General features: G+C 39.6%; 1 protein-coding gene across 5 annotated transcripts in view; it reads right to left on the bottom strand.

Moving 5' to 3' along the window:
- Positions 1 to 651: 651 nt before the first annotated feature.
- The window catches only part of BEGAIN (brain enriched guanylate kinase associated), a 164,853-nt gene continuing 150,188 nt past the window's right edge, over positions 652 to 15,316 (bottom strand). For all 5 annotated transcript variants that reach the window (XM_021292493.2, XM_005506173.4, XM_021292494.2 and 2 more), the window contains 3 exons: positions 9,472 to 9,579; positions 5,936 to 6,019; positions 652 to 2,751 (listed from right to left, as the gene is read on the bottom strand). In XM_021292493.2, the coding sequence (XP_021148168.1) occupies positions 1,384 to 2,751; positions 5,936 to 6,019; positions 9,472 to 9,579 (1,560 nt within the window). In that variant the 3' untranslated portion in view covers positions 652 to 1,383. The remainder of the gene's footprint in view (positions 2,752 to 5,935; positions 6,020 to 9,471; positions 9,580 to 15,316) is intronic.

Raw genomic sequence — 15,316 nt, 5'->3', positions numbered from 1 at the left:
ATACTGAGGCTAGGAAGAAAATCCACAGGATTCACCTTTCTCTCTTTTTTGTTTTTCTCATTTTGCTCATTCCTTTCTGCTGCTGACCAAGTTGTGTACTCCTTGGAGGTGAAATGATGAGAAACAAAAAATTCTGTGGAGTAAATGCAAAAACTACAGGTAAAACTACAGCTCCTCCTTAGGATACAGAAGGCCCAATTTACCTTAAGCTTTAGAAATATCTCTTTGTTAGAAATACCAAGCTACATATGAAAAAAAAGGCAACTGTAGAAGGTAGCAGCCCTAAAGACCAAAAAGATTGTGGTGAGTATGTGTGACATAGAGGAGGAAGTTAAGTGACAAGTTTTCAGTTTTCTGTATGCAGAGCCCTGCTTATTGAATTCAGGCTTCTTGATAAAAATTTTGTTTTGTTTTCTTTCGCTAGGTTGATGAGAAGCAGTCCTTCCACGTCCAGGGTTGTGGACTGAGAACCAATGCTCTGGAGCTTACAGAGAAAGAGAGGCTCCTTTAGAAAAAATCTAAACCAGGAGCTTTACTCATTAACTTCTGCTGGACTGATGCCACCCAGAGCAATGCCATGTTCTATTGACCAGAGTGTATTTTAATGAAGGAAAAAACCTCAAACCAATACAACAAACCCCAAAACAAATATATCCACTGGTGTCTTTTATTAAGTAATGCAAAATACAGTATTAATTATGACACTGCATGCATTTTAGACAATATAAATGCAAGCCTACAGAAAATGTGACAAAGAAACCCTCAATTACTTTTGAGGTAGTATACAAGGAAAAATAGGAAAGCAGAAACACAGTGGATTAAAAGAACAAAATATTAGTATCACTTTGTGCATACATTAGTCACTCATAAATACATTTGTATGAAATAATTTAAGATACAATTCCATTCTTGTTAAAAAATATACTTATTCAAATTCACCATTCTTTTTTGTTTTGTTTTCACATGACATTTTATGGTATTTTGTCGGGTGGATTTATTTTTTATCACCGCCGTCATGATTTTACCCTTTTCCTCCAAGAGTATAGGCACAGATGGCCTCATGCACAAAAATAAATAAGAAAGCTGCTTGAAGGGAAAAGAATTCTGCTCAAATAGCTTAGGATAGTCTAATAAATACCATTTTGTTTATAAAAATATTTCAGGTTTATAAAAGAGGGGAGGGGACAGTCTCCCATGTGGAAAGGATGTTAAGTGAAAAGTGCTGTGTAACATTTTTGAAGAGATTTTTTTTTAAACATATAGTACCATTATGAATATATACTTTATAATAATCCTGTTTCTTAGAACCTTATTGTTCATCAGAAGTATCAAATGCTGTTTGCTTCCTTTTGTTTGTTGTCTTATTGCCGTTTTGGAAGATGCCTAGTTCAGAAGGGTTCCGTATAATTGTGCTTTTGTAAGGCTGTCCTTCCGACTCAAACCAGTACTCCCAGTCCGTTGAAACTGCTGCTGTTTGCTGTGAATACCCGAATGGCTTCCTTGCTCCATGGAAGACTGGTGGATTTCTGAAGCCTCCACTGAACTCTGGTTGAGGGACTCTGCTGAACTGTTGGGGCTCACGTCCACGTATTCTCTTTTCAATACTGGGCTATTTTCGATGTTTTTGCTACTGCATAACTGGACGGTGATCCTTTCATTTTTTTGGTCTCTTGATTCTTTTGTTTTGTAAGTGGGCAATTTTTCCTGTTTACAGCTAGTGCTGATGTCAATATTCAGACCACTGTCTGTTCTCAGGAAGCAAGAATCCACAAGTCTGCTTTGGCAGATATCGTCTCCTTCTGAGCAGCTATCTGCTTTGTAACTAGCATAGATGGGGCTTGTGCAGCTGTCTCCCTTCTTAATTGGGCTGCTGTAGTACTGCTCCGAAAAGCTACAGGGTGACAGCCTGCCAGTGTTTCTGTAAGAGTATGCACCAATGTCCTCCACACTCAATTGCCTCCATCGCCCAGGCAAGTCTTCTTCTGAAAGGTGGGTGCCCCTGCATTCATTCCTCATTTTCTGGTTTGCTAAAGCCTGCTGTGGTGTTATGGCTGAGAAATGAAAAGGTTCATTCGCATAAGGAGACAGAGTCCTAGTAAAACTGGGTGAGTTCTCATTGTCATCGGCAAGCTCCATGTGCTGCGCAGGTTTGGACTTGGCAAACCTAGGACTTCCCTGATGCTCGTAACCTGCAGGTGACTTTCTTTCAAACAGTTCATCTCGGCTACTCATGTAGATCGCTTGCTGAGAGGCCGTCAGAGTGTTGGCTTGGGCATTCTCCTTCTCCTCGGAGGTGACGCTGAAGCTGGAATAGGAGCTGGAGGTTGGCAGGGAGGTAATGTACTCTGGGAAGGCTTCATGAGAGAAGCTGGAATGGAAACCGTCTTCTTCAACGGTGCTGTCTGTGGAGTTCTGGGACCTCAGGAACCCCACATCTTTCACCTGTGTGTCCACGCTCTGTCTCCTCTCCCTTCTCCTCTCCTCTGGGCAGTAAAGGGCGGTGTCACTGCAGTAGATGTCTGACTTGTACTGGGGCCTTTGTCCAAGTTTTCCAGTAGAGTCCTGAAAATCCCTTGTAGATGGGCTTGACAAGTGTGAAGACAAGCTGTTTGGATCTGGTTTTTCCAGTACTTTGGCAATGACACAAGTGGGTATGGTATCAGCGTATGATGTGTGGCACAAGGGGACAGAAAGGCTGCAGCCGTGTTTTTCCAGATGGATGCTGACTCTTTCCTGAAATTCGGATGGCAACTGTAGCATAAAGAGATGGCAAAGGGGACAGGAAAAAAGAGTGAACAACAGTGCTGGTGTCTGCTTGGGCCTATACAACATCGATAGAAGAGTGCTCTTTACAGTATACGGCTCACTATACATGGTTCTTTGACTAATGTAATGGCCACGATCTTCGTGCATTTCTGAAAACAAATGTAATCAAATTACTTTCACTTATTAATATTTGGAAATCTTCATCTTCCTCCCCTCATGGAAAACATTGTGAAATTGAAATGTTTCCTGCCAAGTTAATTCAGGTTGTAAAGAATGTATTAAACAACAATTTTAAAAAGGCAGGTAGGGAATTACAGCCTACAGCAACACTTTCCAGACTGTGTGCATATGTCTGATTTGCAGTTGGAGTGGAGGAATGCGGAGGTCTCTACTAAGGTGAGGAAAGAGGACGAAGAGATCACATCTATTCTATTCTTCTTTTGCCTTTTTTTGAGCTCATCTTGCCTCCAACCTGGTGCCAGATTGGCTCCTGCCATCAAGCATTGCATTTGATAAACAATGCTCTTTGAAGAGGCAGGAAAGTTGGTTTCACTGACACTTAAAGCCATGGTACTGACTGCTGTGACAGGAGCTTTCCTGTGCAGGGTAAGAAGCAAATCAAACTGACTGCTTTGCCCCAGCACTCGGACACTGCTTGTCAGATCGCCCATCTATATAAGCCTCAACATCTTCCTTTCCAGCAGCTGCTAGCTGACTGCTTTTCTGGTTTCTTACTACACTGACAGAAACAAGAGCTGAAACCTGAATATACATTATGATTCCTGGGGCAAACTATTCAGAATTAATCAATAAGTCTAGTATAGTTTTTGGAGAAAGTCAGGATCAGGACTGTGGACAGTGGTTCCACCTGCCATTCTGTCATGTGGACCAGAAGAGACTGAGACCCTGTGTTCCTCGGTGTAGCTCAAAATCCTGGTAGGTGATGCCTAGGCAGGTTTCGCCAGGCATGCTTGCCTGTCCAGTATTATCTTCCTTGCTCATTTTGGATCTCAATCAATGATCAGACAGGGATATGAGAGAGTGCTGCATGGTGGCTGTCTCTCAGTGTTTCTTGCTGGAAATCAAAAGAACTCATGCTTGCACTAGGTTTCAAGTTTGTAACAGTGATAAGTCTTTTGATACTCATGTTGATCTACACTACTTAGGAGTTCAGCCCTTAAATACTTGGCTGAACTCTGATTTACTCAGCACTTGTGTTTTATAACTAGAAATCATGTTCCTCTTTACCAAATATTCAGTGGCTTCCCTTCTCATCCTAACGAACCACTCCCTCCTTTGTTTCTCTAAAGAGAGAACCCAACAAATACTGAAGTGGTGTCCTCCTGTCGCTATTTTAAGAAAGAGAAATTTAAGATGCCTGCTCATTGTAATGATCTTCTGTTGTATAAGGTACGGAGCTCCTCTTTTAGATTCTTTGCAAAGTTTTTAAAATTGTTTTAGTCCCCCCAGCTCAATGTATTCAAAATATGGCATGTTTTGAAATGGCATTCTTAATGTGAAATAGAATGAATGTTTTTTTAACCAACAGACCTTCCAGGATATTTTGGATTAATCATTGTGTTGTTAATGAGCTCATATGTCTTCCTTTGGAAATAAAGAGTGTGATATTGCCAATCTGCTGGCAGACAGCAATATTAGTCATAGTAAGTACAGATGCAGCAAAGATTGAATAAACAGGTTGTAAAATAGGGCTGCTGTAAATTGCCACAGAAATGAGGAAAAAGTACAGTTCATTTAATACGAAACTGCTGTATGGGGCAGCTATTATTTTAGTATACTGTAACACTACTGTTTGATCTATTTTTTTATACATTATTTAGATCATGAAATGTGTTAAGAAAAAGAAAATTATTTTTAAGGTATTGCACTGGAAACTGGAATTACTATAATGATATTGCTGTCACATTACTGTATTGTACTATAGTTTAGGCTTTTGGATAATCTACAATACTTTGTCACGCAACATTTGCATTTGCAAGGAATTTATTGGCTGTGACAGCACATTCATACTTCCTAAATTAATAAATACTTGAACTTAAGAGTGGAGGCCTTGACTATTCAATTGAGTGTATGACAGGCTGGGAAATGGTGGGGAGATCCCACAATTGTGATAGTTTTCTACAAGTGAACCACTACATTTGAGGTCCTAATTCTTGCTAACAGGTAGGGTGCTTTCAAGTGTCAGTAAAGTCTTGGTAACTCCTGGATATGAATTGCTAAGCAAAGTCAGTTACCAGGAAAAATACAGCATGACCAGGATAATGGTTAATTTGGAAGTTCTGTCTCAGTTCCAGAAAATCATTGCCCTTTTGACAGAACTCTTGCTCTATCCTTATTTACCAAAGTTGCTTAGTGGTCTGGAGCACTCTACTGGCTCAGAAATGGTTTATATATTCCACATTCAATTTGCATTATTCTGCCACAGAATTGCATGAGTGAGACCATTTTGGGGGGACATTAACCTTATGGGATTGATAAAGAGAAGACTTTTATCCATGACCTTCAACAAAGCAATACACATGAGGAAGGTGCTATTGCTTTGTGTAGGTCTTGCATCCCTAAAGATGTTCTTGTTCACTAAGATAATATTTGCCTCCCCTTCAAGGAGTCTGTTCTCAAGCCAGGTTTCCTTGGAAGCGAGGATTACTAATTAAAGTCTACACCTTGGAAATCAATCATTCAGTGCTCTGGTTGCTTTAGAGAAAGATATTTATTCTGTCAGTCCATTTTAAAATTCAGGTTTAGAAATTAGCTGGACTGGAAAATAGCTTCAGGAGGAAAATTGATTATATCAAAATCTCTGATGCCTGTAGCTTGTCATTTCCCTACTCTCACCCCCCCGCTTGCCCCCCTGCATTTTTCAGTCTAGTGTTCTCAACACTTTGGTTTTGCTAAAATGTTTGTTTTTCCTGTGATCCGTGCAGGCCCATTCTACCGGACAGCCAAGGTTCTGAGGAAGAGTTCACCTTCCAGTTCCATCACTGGCTGTGGTTTTGTCAGCACAGAGCACCAGCAGGTGCACAAGCCCAAGGGTGTGTGGAATCAAGGCCTTAAGGCCACACAAGTTCTGGAATTGATGCATGTAAAATAATCTGTTTTCCATAAAATATTTATTTATTTGAATATTCACCAAGTTCAGTCACGTTACCTCCGAAAGCTTATGTGCCCTGTCGTAATTCTTGCTGCACTGGAGCAACTGAGCAGCTAAATTGCAGTCCTTCCTATAGAGTTCCTAGAAAAACAAAAAATAGCCTGTTTTTTAAAGTCTGCAAGTAGCTTGTGGCTTTCAGCCTTTCTTTCATGCCTGAGCAATCTTTTAAAAAATTACTTTGGGGAGGTGTGGAACATACTTCAATTTAAGATTAAGATTCTGTGTTTCTTGCACAGTCCTGAGATGTCTGCCCCTTTTACTCCTTGAGGGCAGAGAAAATCACTAAAAAGAGAATTTTGAGAACTCTTGCTACAGAATAGTAATCTGCATTTCAAATGATGGATACTTACCATTAGGAACTGGACTTTGTATTGTTAACATGCATGGCTCTATGAAGGCTAAAATAAATCTGATCTTTTAAACAAAAAGAAAATGTAAGAACAGACAACTTTTACTGAGTCTTATCCAGATCAACACTAAGATACTACTTTAGAAAATGCTTAAATAGTTTTATGAGACTGTGGGAGAAATTCATTGCAGAAATACACATTGTATTGTTTTATAAAAGGACAGCCTTTGTCTTATGAAACTTTCTTGCTGGTTCCTGGCTCCTTTCATATCTTGCAGAATGCAGCTACACAAGCATATTAAATCTCACTGCAAATATTTGATACTGCAGAACAGGGTATTTCTACTTGGTAAGAAATTACCATGAGAATTCCACACAGGGAAAAAGAGAATTTCAACAAGCCTCTTATACTTATTTTGTATTGAATGGCTCCCACAGCTTATTTAATGGGAAAACTCAGTACATAGATTTGCCCTTCAGCTAAATTTAATTTAGCACACATGACTATAACTGTATCCTTCAACCAGTATCTTTGGGTCCGTGGATGTACGAGTTCTATGTTGTTTCTAATCAAGGTGCCATTAAAAACCAAGTTGGCTTCAGAAGTTGACTTTATAGGTGGGCATAGATAAGACAGACAAAGCGTAAAGGTGCTATGGACACAAGGCTGGGCTAACCTGTAAAAATTAGAAAAAGCTTATAGAGAAAAGGTGTTGAATACTGAAATGATTTTAATTTTCTTCGGTGCTAGTGTTTTAATTTTATCATATGCAGATTTTTACTGTTCCACTTGTTCTTTGCAGAACTGATAAAGAAATTTTCTATGAAAAGGAAAGGTGGAAATTCTCTTTGTTTTGAAATACAATTTTAGAACTATTCTGTAATAACAGATACAATGAGATATTCCTGGGAGTCTGTGAGGCATGAAGGTAGTAAAGGTGTTTTTTTTCTATGATCATTAGTTCATTATATCTTCATATTCAAGGGTCTTTAGATACTCTTTTGTGTGTGTGTGTCTATATGAGCTTTTATACATGCCGCTTCTGCCTTAAATGTACTGGGGAGATACATTCATTTATGCAAGTCTTAAAATTTATATTGGTACACGCTATTTTTATTCCTGAAAACAGATGCAAACAGTAGGACTTCAATAATTTAGAAGCAAAATCTGTTGCATGTGCAAGTGATTTTGACATGTTACATGCACATTAAACACATAATATATTGCTGCACCATATACAGCACAGACAAGTACTCCAAGTTCCATATGGAATTACTAGGCATACAAAAAATTAAATCACTCCAAAATCTAATCCTTTCTTCAAAAGCTGTGAGGCTCTGTTTCTGTGAAGCAGTTGTAATGGAGAGCACAAAAAGTATTTCTGACACTTTATTTTTAGTAGCTTTAAAAATTGCTACAGAAAAATTATATATGGGTTGAATGTACCACGTGTACTTTGCTCTCAACATGCAGGACATGCCATGGGACTGGGGTGACTTTCTGTCTTTTAATGTTTATCTGAATGGGAACTAGCCACATCTGTGGCAACTAGAACAATAATTGGCAATTAATGCCAAAAGTGTTCTTCATAGTCTACAACATGTTTTTGCATCAAAATCATCCTTTTACATATCTGTCAGAAGAATAAGGGGAAATATAATCAAAAGAAGAAATATTGGCAAGAAAAAAACCTGTTCTCCCCATGCAGGATTCTTCAGTTTGACACTCTCTACTTATTAGGCATAATGTTATTTTTTTTCATAGTTCTTTATTTTAGAGTTCAGAATTTAACCTTTAACTAGTCATGCTGCACAACTAAGGGTAGAATTTAGTTTCTGAATCAACCTCGATTGTGAAGAAGTGGTGCTGTTATTTGAGGCTTCTGGACGGTACTCTAATGTTCACTGTAGTCCAGAATAATTATTGGAAAAAGAATACTCTGTAGTTCAGTCCAGCCTAAGATGCCTTTTAAAAGCTATGATTATTGAAAACACTCCTTCAAATCTAGGCTCAGTCCTGACTCAGAGAAGAAGTGTAAATGCATGAATACTTGTTCGGAGTGTTACAATATTTTCCCTTCCATTTTAAGCCTGAAATAATGCCACTGCTATCAGCCGAATTATTCTGGATTTATACTCGTGTTTCTAAAACCTAAATTTAGTCCACTTCACTTGCCAGCTATTAGAGTTATGAGCTAACCATTGTTTCGGCACAATTTCTATAAAAAATAAAGGGCCAGATTGAGAACTCTTTGTTTCCGCTGGAAAGCTATTAATCACATAGGCACAATTCACATCAACAGTCACATTAATGGGATCAAATGCTCCCTGCCATGATTAAGAGTTCATATGAAATATGGGAAGGTTGCATGTAAGGTGCTGAAAAATAAGTGCTAAGAGAAACATGTCTTCTGTAGATGAGTTTTTATTAGGTGTCTAAGGAATGGCACAATAATGAACTAAATGCCTGCAATGTTCCTTTCTTTGCCCTCTGTTTTAGGTTTGTCCCTGGAAGGTTTTCATGAGCTGGGTTGCCAGCTGCAGTGTACATACCAGTTTTCAGCAGTGTTTAATGAGATGCAGGGTGACAATTGCCAAAGATGTTCCATGTTTTGTTCTACACAGAAATTGTTAAATTATTACACATGCACCACAGCTGGGAAAAACCTGGCTCCTGATCCCCGAATAATCTGAGTGACCAGGTTGGGTTAATTCTGTCTTCTGTTAGTAGAGCTCACTTGTGCTGAGTATCCCATTTGCAGAGGAACTGCAGTAAATGTCAGGCTCTACCCTGTACCTAAAATCTTTATGATGAATTCTCACCCATACATGCATCCGCACAATAGCTCTGAGCATGTACATCCACCAGTTTGCTCTACTAGACTGGAACCAATGGCAAAATCAGTGTGGAAATATTGCCATTTCTTGGAATATTTTTTTTTCATCTGTTTTAGGTTAGGTGTAAGGAAAAAAACATTAGTGGAAAACCTCATCACAACACCATATCATACGAAGAACTGGATTTACAAATTATGGGAACAATCAAACATGACTTTAAGCTGTCAAGGTGACAAATTACTTTTTATGTAAATAATAAGAAATTATTCTATAGTTTCCTGGAAAGCGCATGGCCTAATTTATTTCTGAATATAATCTCAAGATGTATCCATAATTAAATACTTACATTGTCTTCTGACAACTTATCTATTGTCACCTTGGCCTCTATTAAGTGATTATTGAGTGCAATTATTTCATGGCTCAAAGCCCGTTTTTCCTCTTCGTAATGTTGACCCTGTATAAAAAATGGAGTAGTCAGTATTTTTGCAGCTGTCAGAATACTTCAGATAAAGGCCCAAAGGCTGATGTTATTCTCAAATCCGGGGAAAATCACAATAGATCGATATATTTTTTACTATTGTTTTGTTATCTTTAATCAGTAGATGAGGCAACGTATTTTGAAAATGTGGAGGTCAAATCGAACTCACATTAGAAACCTTCATGAAAGTCTCTAGCTAGTCCATGCAAAAATGGTAGATTGAGCATCAGCTATTCCTTATTCGCTACAAGGCAGGTTTCTAGCCTGGAAGTGACTTGGACTGCTCTTGGCTTTTGCTACAAGAATGTTTCACTCATGCCATTAGCTCCCATTCTCATAGGTGAGAAAGAACAATACTTAAAAAGAAAAGTAGCTGTGTTTGAGCCAATTTCATTTTAGTTGTTGACTGTTCTGACTGCTTTAAAAACCATGAATGAGGTGGTTCATTTCTCAAGATGAATGTTTGCCTGATTGCAGGGTTAACGCTCATTAGCAGAGTGTGACCCACTGTGGGATAACAGGAAAATAGTCTTCAAACTTCTTGCTGCCTGCTAATTTAATCTTGTTACCAGTAGGCTGTAACTCTGTATTATTAACACAAAGAAATCAGTGTTAAAAAGTAAAGTGCCACTGGCCCTTCCCATACTGTGTTTCATTTTCATGTTGCAGTGTATATTGCACCACCTCATATATCAAAAATTGGTTTGTAGCATTTATAACCCTCTCTCCAGCCTTATGTTAGTATTAAAAAGTGTGATAACTTCTGAATGCTCTAGCTGAGATCAAGGCATCTTCCTTGTGCTCAGAGCTGTACATGACCAGGTAACAAAGAAGGTCTGAGAATTATGTGGAGGGATCTTTTAGAAAACAATGTTGCAGTAGGAACAAGAAGTAGAGCAAACTTTAATGAACATCTGTTTTGTTTGCAAACTCATTCCAGTGACAAATTCACAATCTCACTTCCCATTCTAAAATTGTTAGAGTCATTTGTGAAGGACTTTCTCCAGCAGGATGATTGTATTAGCTACTGAAATTTCCCAAATGCCATATTGCCAGGGTCACACAAAAATCTTCCATCAACACACAGTCGGCACTGTCAGCTAATTGACAGCAATGGGAGTTGTGTGTTTTGAAGTCCAAATGAATATCAAGGTTAATTATACAGCTGCAAAGCACCAGGCTATATTAAGGAAGGGTGATTAAATTGAAAGTGGCAACTCTCATCCCACGTTGCTATTTAAAGAAAAACACCTTCTCAAATGGTCTAAGCAAACCCACGGCTTGCTTTAAACAGTGCAGATATGATTAAGGTGTCTTTGTGAAGGTCTGGACTGGCCTGTTTTAATGTCAGCTTTTCTAAGGGCCATCTGTTCCCCACCGTTGCAAGACCTCTGTCCTGATAGCCCAGCTCTGGTTCAGGCTTGACACCTCACCCATCCTCATTCCCATTGATCAGGTCCTACTCCCAGCTGCCTGGGGACTATATCATGGAAAGCCAAAGCGTAGTTTTGAGAGCTTCCAAGAGCTCCAACCTCATTGATTTTAGGGGCTGTGTTTTTTAATTAGGTGGATCGATGTGGTTTTATATGAGGCCCTTAACTTGCATTGATTTTATTGTGAACTAAAAAACTAGGCAATTTGTAAACCTCCTGTACATCTGCGCACCTCTAGAAATCTGTCTCCTTTGAGAGTATGACTGAAGATTACATTTTCAAAGGTATTTAGCTGTGTAATGAGGTAGACAAGTACTATATTGGGATCTCCAGCTACCTAAGTACCTGGGAAAGATGTGTCCCCTCAATTTGCCAAGTCATTTCATGCTTCTGTAGGGTCTAGGCCCACTGAGCACAGACTTATTCTTCCAAATAACCATTTATGTTGAAGATTTTATTAATCCTTGTATGACAATATGTTGTCGATGCCAGGGCAGCTGATTCATAGGAACCCCTTTTACTCTCTCTCTGATTTCAATAAGTGTTGCTCTTGTCTAACTAAATTGAACTTGACTCAATATATTCTACAGTTCAGGAAGATAATCTGATCAAGGATTTATAGTCTTCAGCATAGAAAGTAGCTCATAAAAGGACAGCAGATTCAGGCTTTGGTAGCAATATTTTCATTGCAGAGTCACGCTGAATCTCACTGAATTATGCTTTCATTTTATTTCAGTTACTGATAACTTTTGGGCTGATGTTTCCCAGGCTTTGTACCTGGCCAACTCTGACTTCAACAAATATTGTCCACTGGTAGATATTGGCATCTTTCTCTTGAAATCGCTGTTGTTGACATGAGCAAAATGTCTGTCACACTGTGACAAAATGGGGGAGCCTAAGGCTGGACAGGACCCTGAAAGATTTTGACATATTGACCACATACTGTGTGTCCATCTTATGAAGTTCAGGACTTCAGCCAGATGTTATTGTGGTCCAGTGGTGGCAGCAACAGGGCAGAGGCTTAATCCTGACACCACTCTGGGGAAAATGGTGCTGCTGGGAGACATAGCATTGTAGTGCTGGATCACTGAATTAGAAATGTTGTCGGTTACTAGGGACTGCAACTTTGAGCCCTCTAGTTGCACTTGGACAATCATATTTTCAGCACTGGGTACAAAAGACAGAAAGGGATGAATCGAGGACAGAAATCATAATATCAATGCTATGACTGCAAGTCACAAATAGAAATGCTTATTTTATTTAAACTACTTTTGAACAGACCTCTCCATGTTTAGTGGATTTTAGATGTTTGGTTGTCCTGCTCTTCCATAAGGCTGGTGACCTCACACGTCTCCTTTTAACATCGATTTCTGCTCTGCAGGTACTAACAAATTGTCTCTCAAATGGTGTTATTGATATGCCAATAGCTTGCAGCTGGGCTGAAGGCTCCTAAAGTCCACTCCAAAATGCCATAGCTATAGGCTGCAATGGATTGAGCTTCTGGTGGATCTTCGTTCAGAAGTCTTTGTTGAGTCAGCTCAGTGCATTTTGCCCCTGCCTCCTCACCCAGCACAGAGCCAGCATAAAAGAATGCAGCTCCGTAGCGTCTGACTAACTTGACAGAACTGCAGTCATGTGCAAAGTCTGAGTCAGATCAAATTCATACTGCTGGATGACTTTGGCAGTGCACAGCGCTGGTATTAACGTTGGAAGAACCAAGCATTCGAAGCCCTTGCTCCTACCCAGGATTTGACATGAACCTCTTTGCTGCCTTCTTGGATCTGATGAAGGAACTGGTATCTGCCCCTCACAGTGGGATCAGATTTTATATATATATATATTAGATATTGCCTTTGCCTAGAACCTTGTTTTTCTTATACTTGGTATCTATCGCAGTGACAATATCCATCATACCTTCACAGATCCATAAAAATATCATGCGTGACTTTCAAAAGTGTTCGGTATCATCTAGTCCCTGCACCTGTTTTTTGTGGTTTAAGTGGGCTGAAAAGGCTTTTGGTAGGTTGGTATAGCATGAAGTAATTAACAGATCGGTGTGATTTGGAAAGTTACAAAAGCGGGATGAAAAGGTCTGCTTTTCTTGTGTATTAGTGGATCCACAAAGGTTCCTGCTCTAGTACTTCAGCAGAAATAGAGCAGCCTAAAAGTTGGCTCTCTCTCTGGTAATGTTTCAGTCTCCCTTCAATGCTTTCCAGCAACTGGAGAGTGTCCTACTGTAAAGCAGTGTCAGACTATTAGTCATGGCTAGGTTGATTACTGTCATCTCTGCTGTCCTGTGGGAGCTTTGACTAAAGGCCTTTTGAAATCAGTCTCAATTTTGCAAATGAGCAGTGCTGGTCTATGTAAATGTCAGCCTTTTCAAAGATGGCAAAGTAGATCTGTTCTTTATGTTCCTGTAAGGAACATTTCAACGAATAGCATGTAAATGCTAATGTGAGAATCATACAGTGGTAGTAGAGACCATCAAGGCAGGCCAGCAGCGTTCCATTGGAAATACCCCTGAATGACAAACAGCAAGAGAGACTTGTTCTGTTCCAAGTGTCACCAAAGTGGCAGTGGTATCCCACCTTGAATGTCTGGACAGAGGTTTACTGCGAGGTCTTTTGATGTGGTATACAGGCAGAACTTTGTTCGCTTTTTTCTTTAATACTGTGCTTGTTCAGGAGGAATACAGCACTTCCACAGGAGAAATTCCCTACCTGTTTGGACCAGTGTAACACTGTTAACTCAGTACTTTTCTCACAGAGCACCAGTCATGATCTTTTCATTGCAGATATTAATAGGTGCTGTAAGGTATCTGTCAAGCAACTGCAATGTGTTTACTGTTGTTCTGTGGATGGTAGTTGGCAAAAAAGTGCTTGTGGGAGCATACTTTCAAAACAAAGTCTATATATTTTTAGGTGGTATTTTATAATCTCATTGAAATCATCATATGAAGGATAAAATAATAATTGCAGATGACACAAAACTGGGAGGAGTAGCTAGTACACTGAAGAGTTGTTCTGCCACCCAGAGGGACCTCTACAGGATGGAGAAATGGGATGAAGGGAACCTCACGAAATACAACAAAGAGAAGTACGAGGTCCTGCACCTGGGGAGGAAGAACCCCATACACCAATATAGGCTGGAGGCCACAAAACTGGAAAGCAGCTTTGCAGAAAATGACCTGGAGGTCCTGATGGACTCCAAGTTGAACATGAGCCAGCAGCATGCCCTTATGGCAAAGAATGTAACAAGAGCTGTGCTGGGAGAAGTGTTGCCAGCAAGTTGAGGAAGGCGGTCCTTCCCCTCTATTCAACATTGGGAAGGTCACATCTGGAAAATTGTGTCCAGTTATGAGATACATATGGACATACTAGAGAGAGAGTCCAAAAAATGTCCAGGAAGATTATTAAGGAATTGGAGAATCTCTCATGAGAAAAAGCTGAGAGAGCTGGGACTGTTTAGCCTGGAGAAGACAAGGCTCTGGTGGGATATCACCAATGTATATAAATATCTGAAGGAAGGTGAAAAGAAGAGAGAGCCAGACTCTCTTCAGTGCTGCCCGGTGACAGAACAAGAGTTAATGGGCACAAACTGAAACATAAATCAGGAAACACTTTTACTGTGAGGGTGACTGAGCACTTGAAAAGGTTGCCCAGAAATGTTGTGTAGTTTCCATCCTTGGAGATACTCAGAAGCTGTCTGGACATGGCCCTGGGCAACCTGCTCCAGGTGCCTGAGCAGGGGTGTTGGACCAGATGACCTCCAGAGGTCCTTTCAGACCTCAACCGTTCTGCAGTTCTGTGAGATCTGTACTGATTATGACTATCACACTTCACTCAACTGCTGTGATAACTGGTAAGTGGCATTTGGGGTTGATATGATATAGGGTATTTTAAAATCCTTCTATTAGCAAACACATCTGCCATAGACATTCTGCAAAAATTACTTAATATAGAATTAATACATGTTTAGGTCCTAATAAAATAGGAAAAAGGTATGCATTGAATATGGTGTAAGTTCACTTATGTTTCTCCCTGGTATTCCATCAAGACTTCAGACAGACCTCAAGTTATATTTGATGCATGTGAATGCCTGTTTTTTGGAGTCAGTGAAGCATTGTCTAATTATTACTGAAAATTACATTAAGAATGGAGGATGAGGGTGTGTTATCTATCACAAAGAAAAGGCACCCAGATGCTCCATGCATTCTCAGTAATTGTTCAATGACAGTACTTCAACAACAAGTGAGGATGAATTTGTTTTATAACATCTGT

This window comes from Columba livia, chromosome 5 (genome assembly GCF_036013475.1).
Source record: "Columba livia isolate bColLiv1 breed racing homer chromosome 5, bColLiv1.pat.W.v2, whole genome shotgun sequence".
NCBI classification, from domain to species: domain Eukaryota; kingdom Metazoa; phylum Chordata; class Aves; order Columbiformes; family Columbidae; genus Columba; species Columba livia.
The sequence above is the reverse complement of the archived record's forward strand: the minus strand, read 5'-3'. Positions and strand labels throughout refer to the sequence as shown.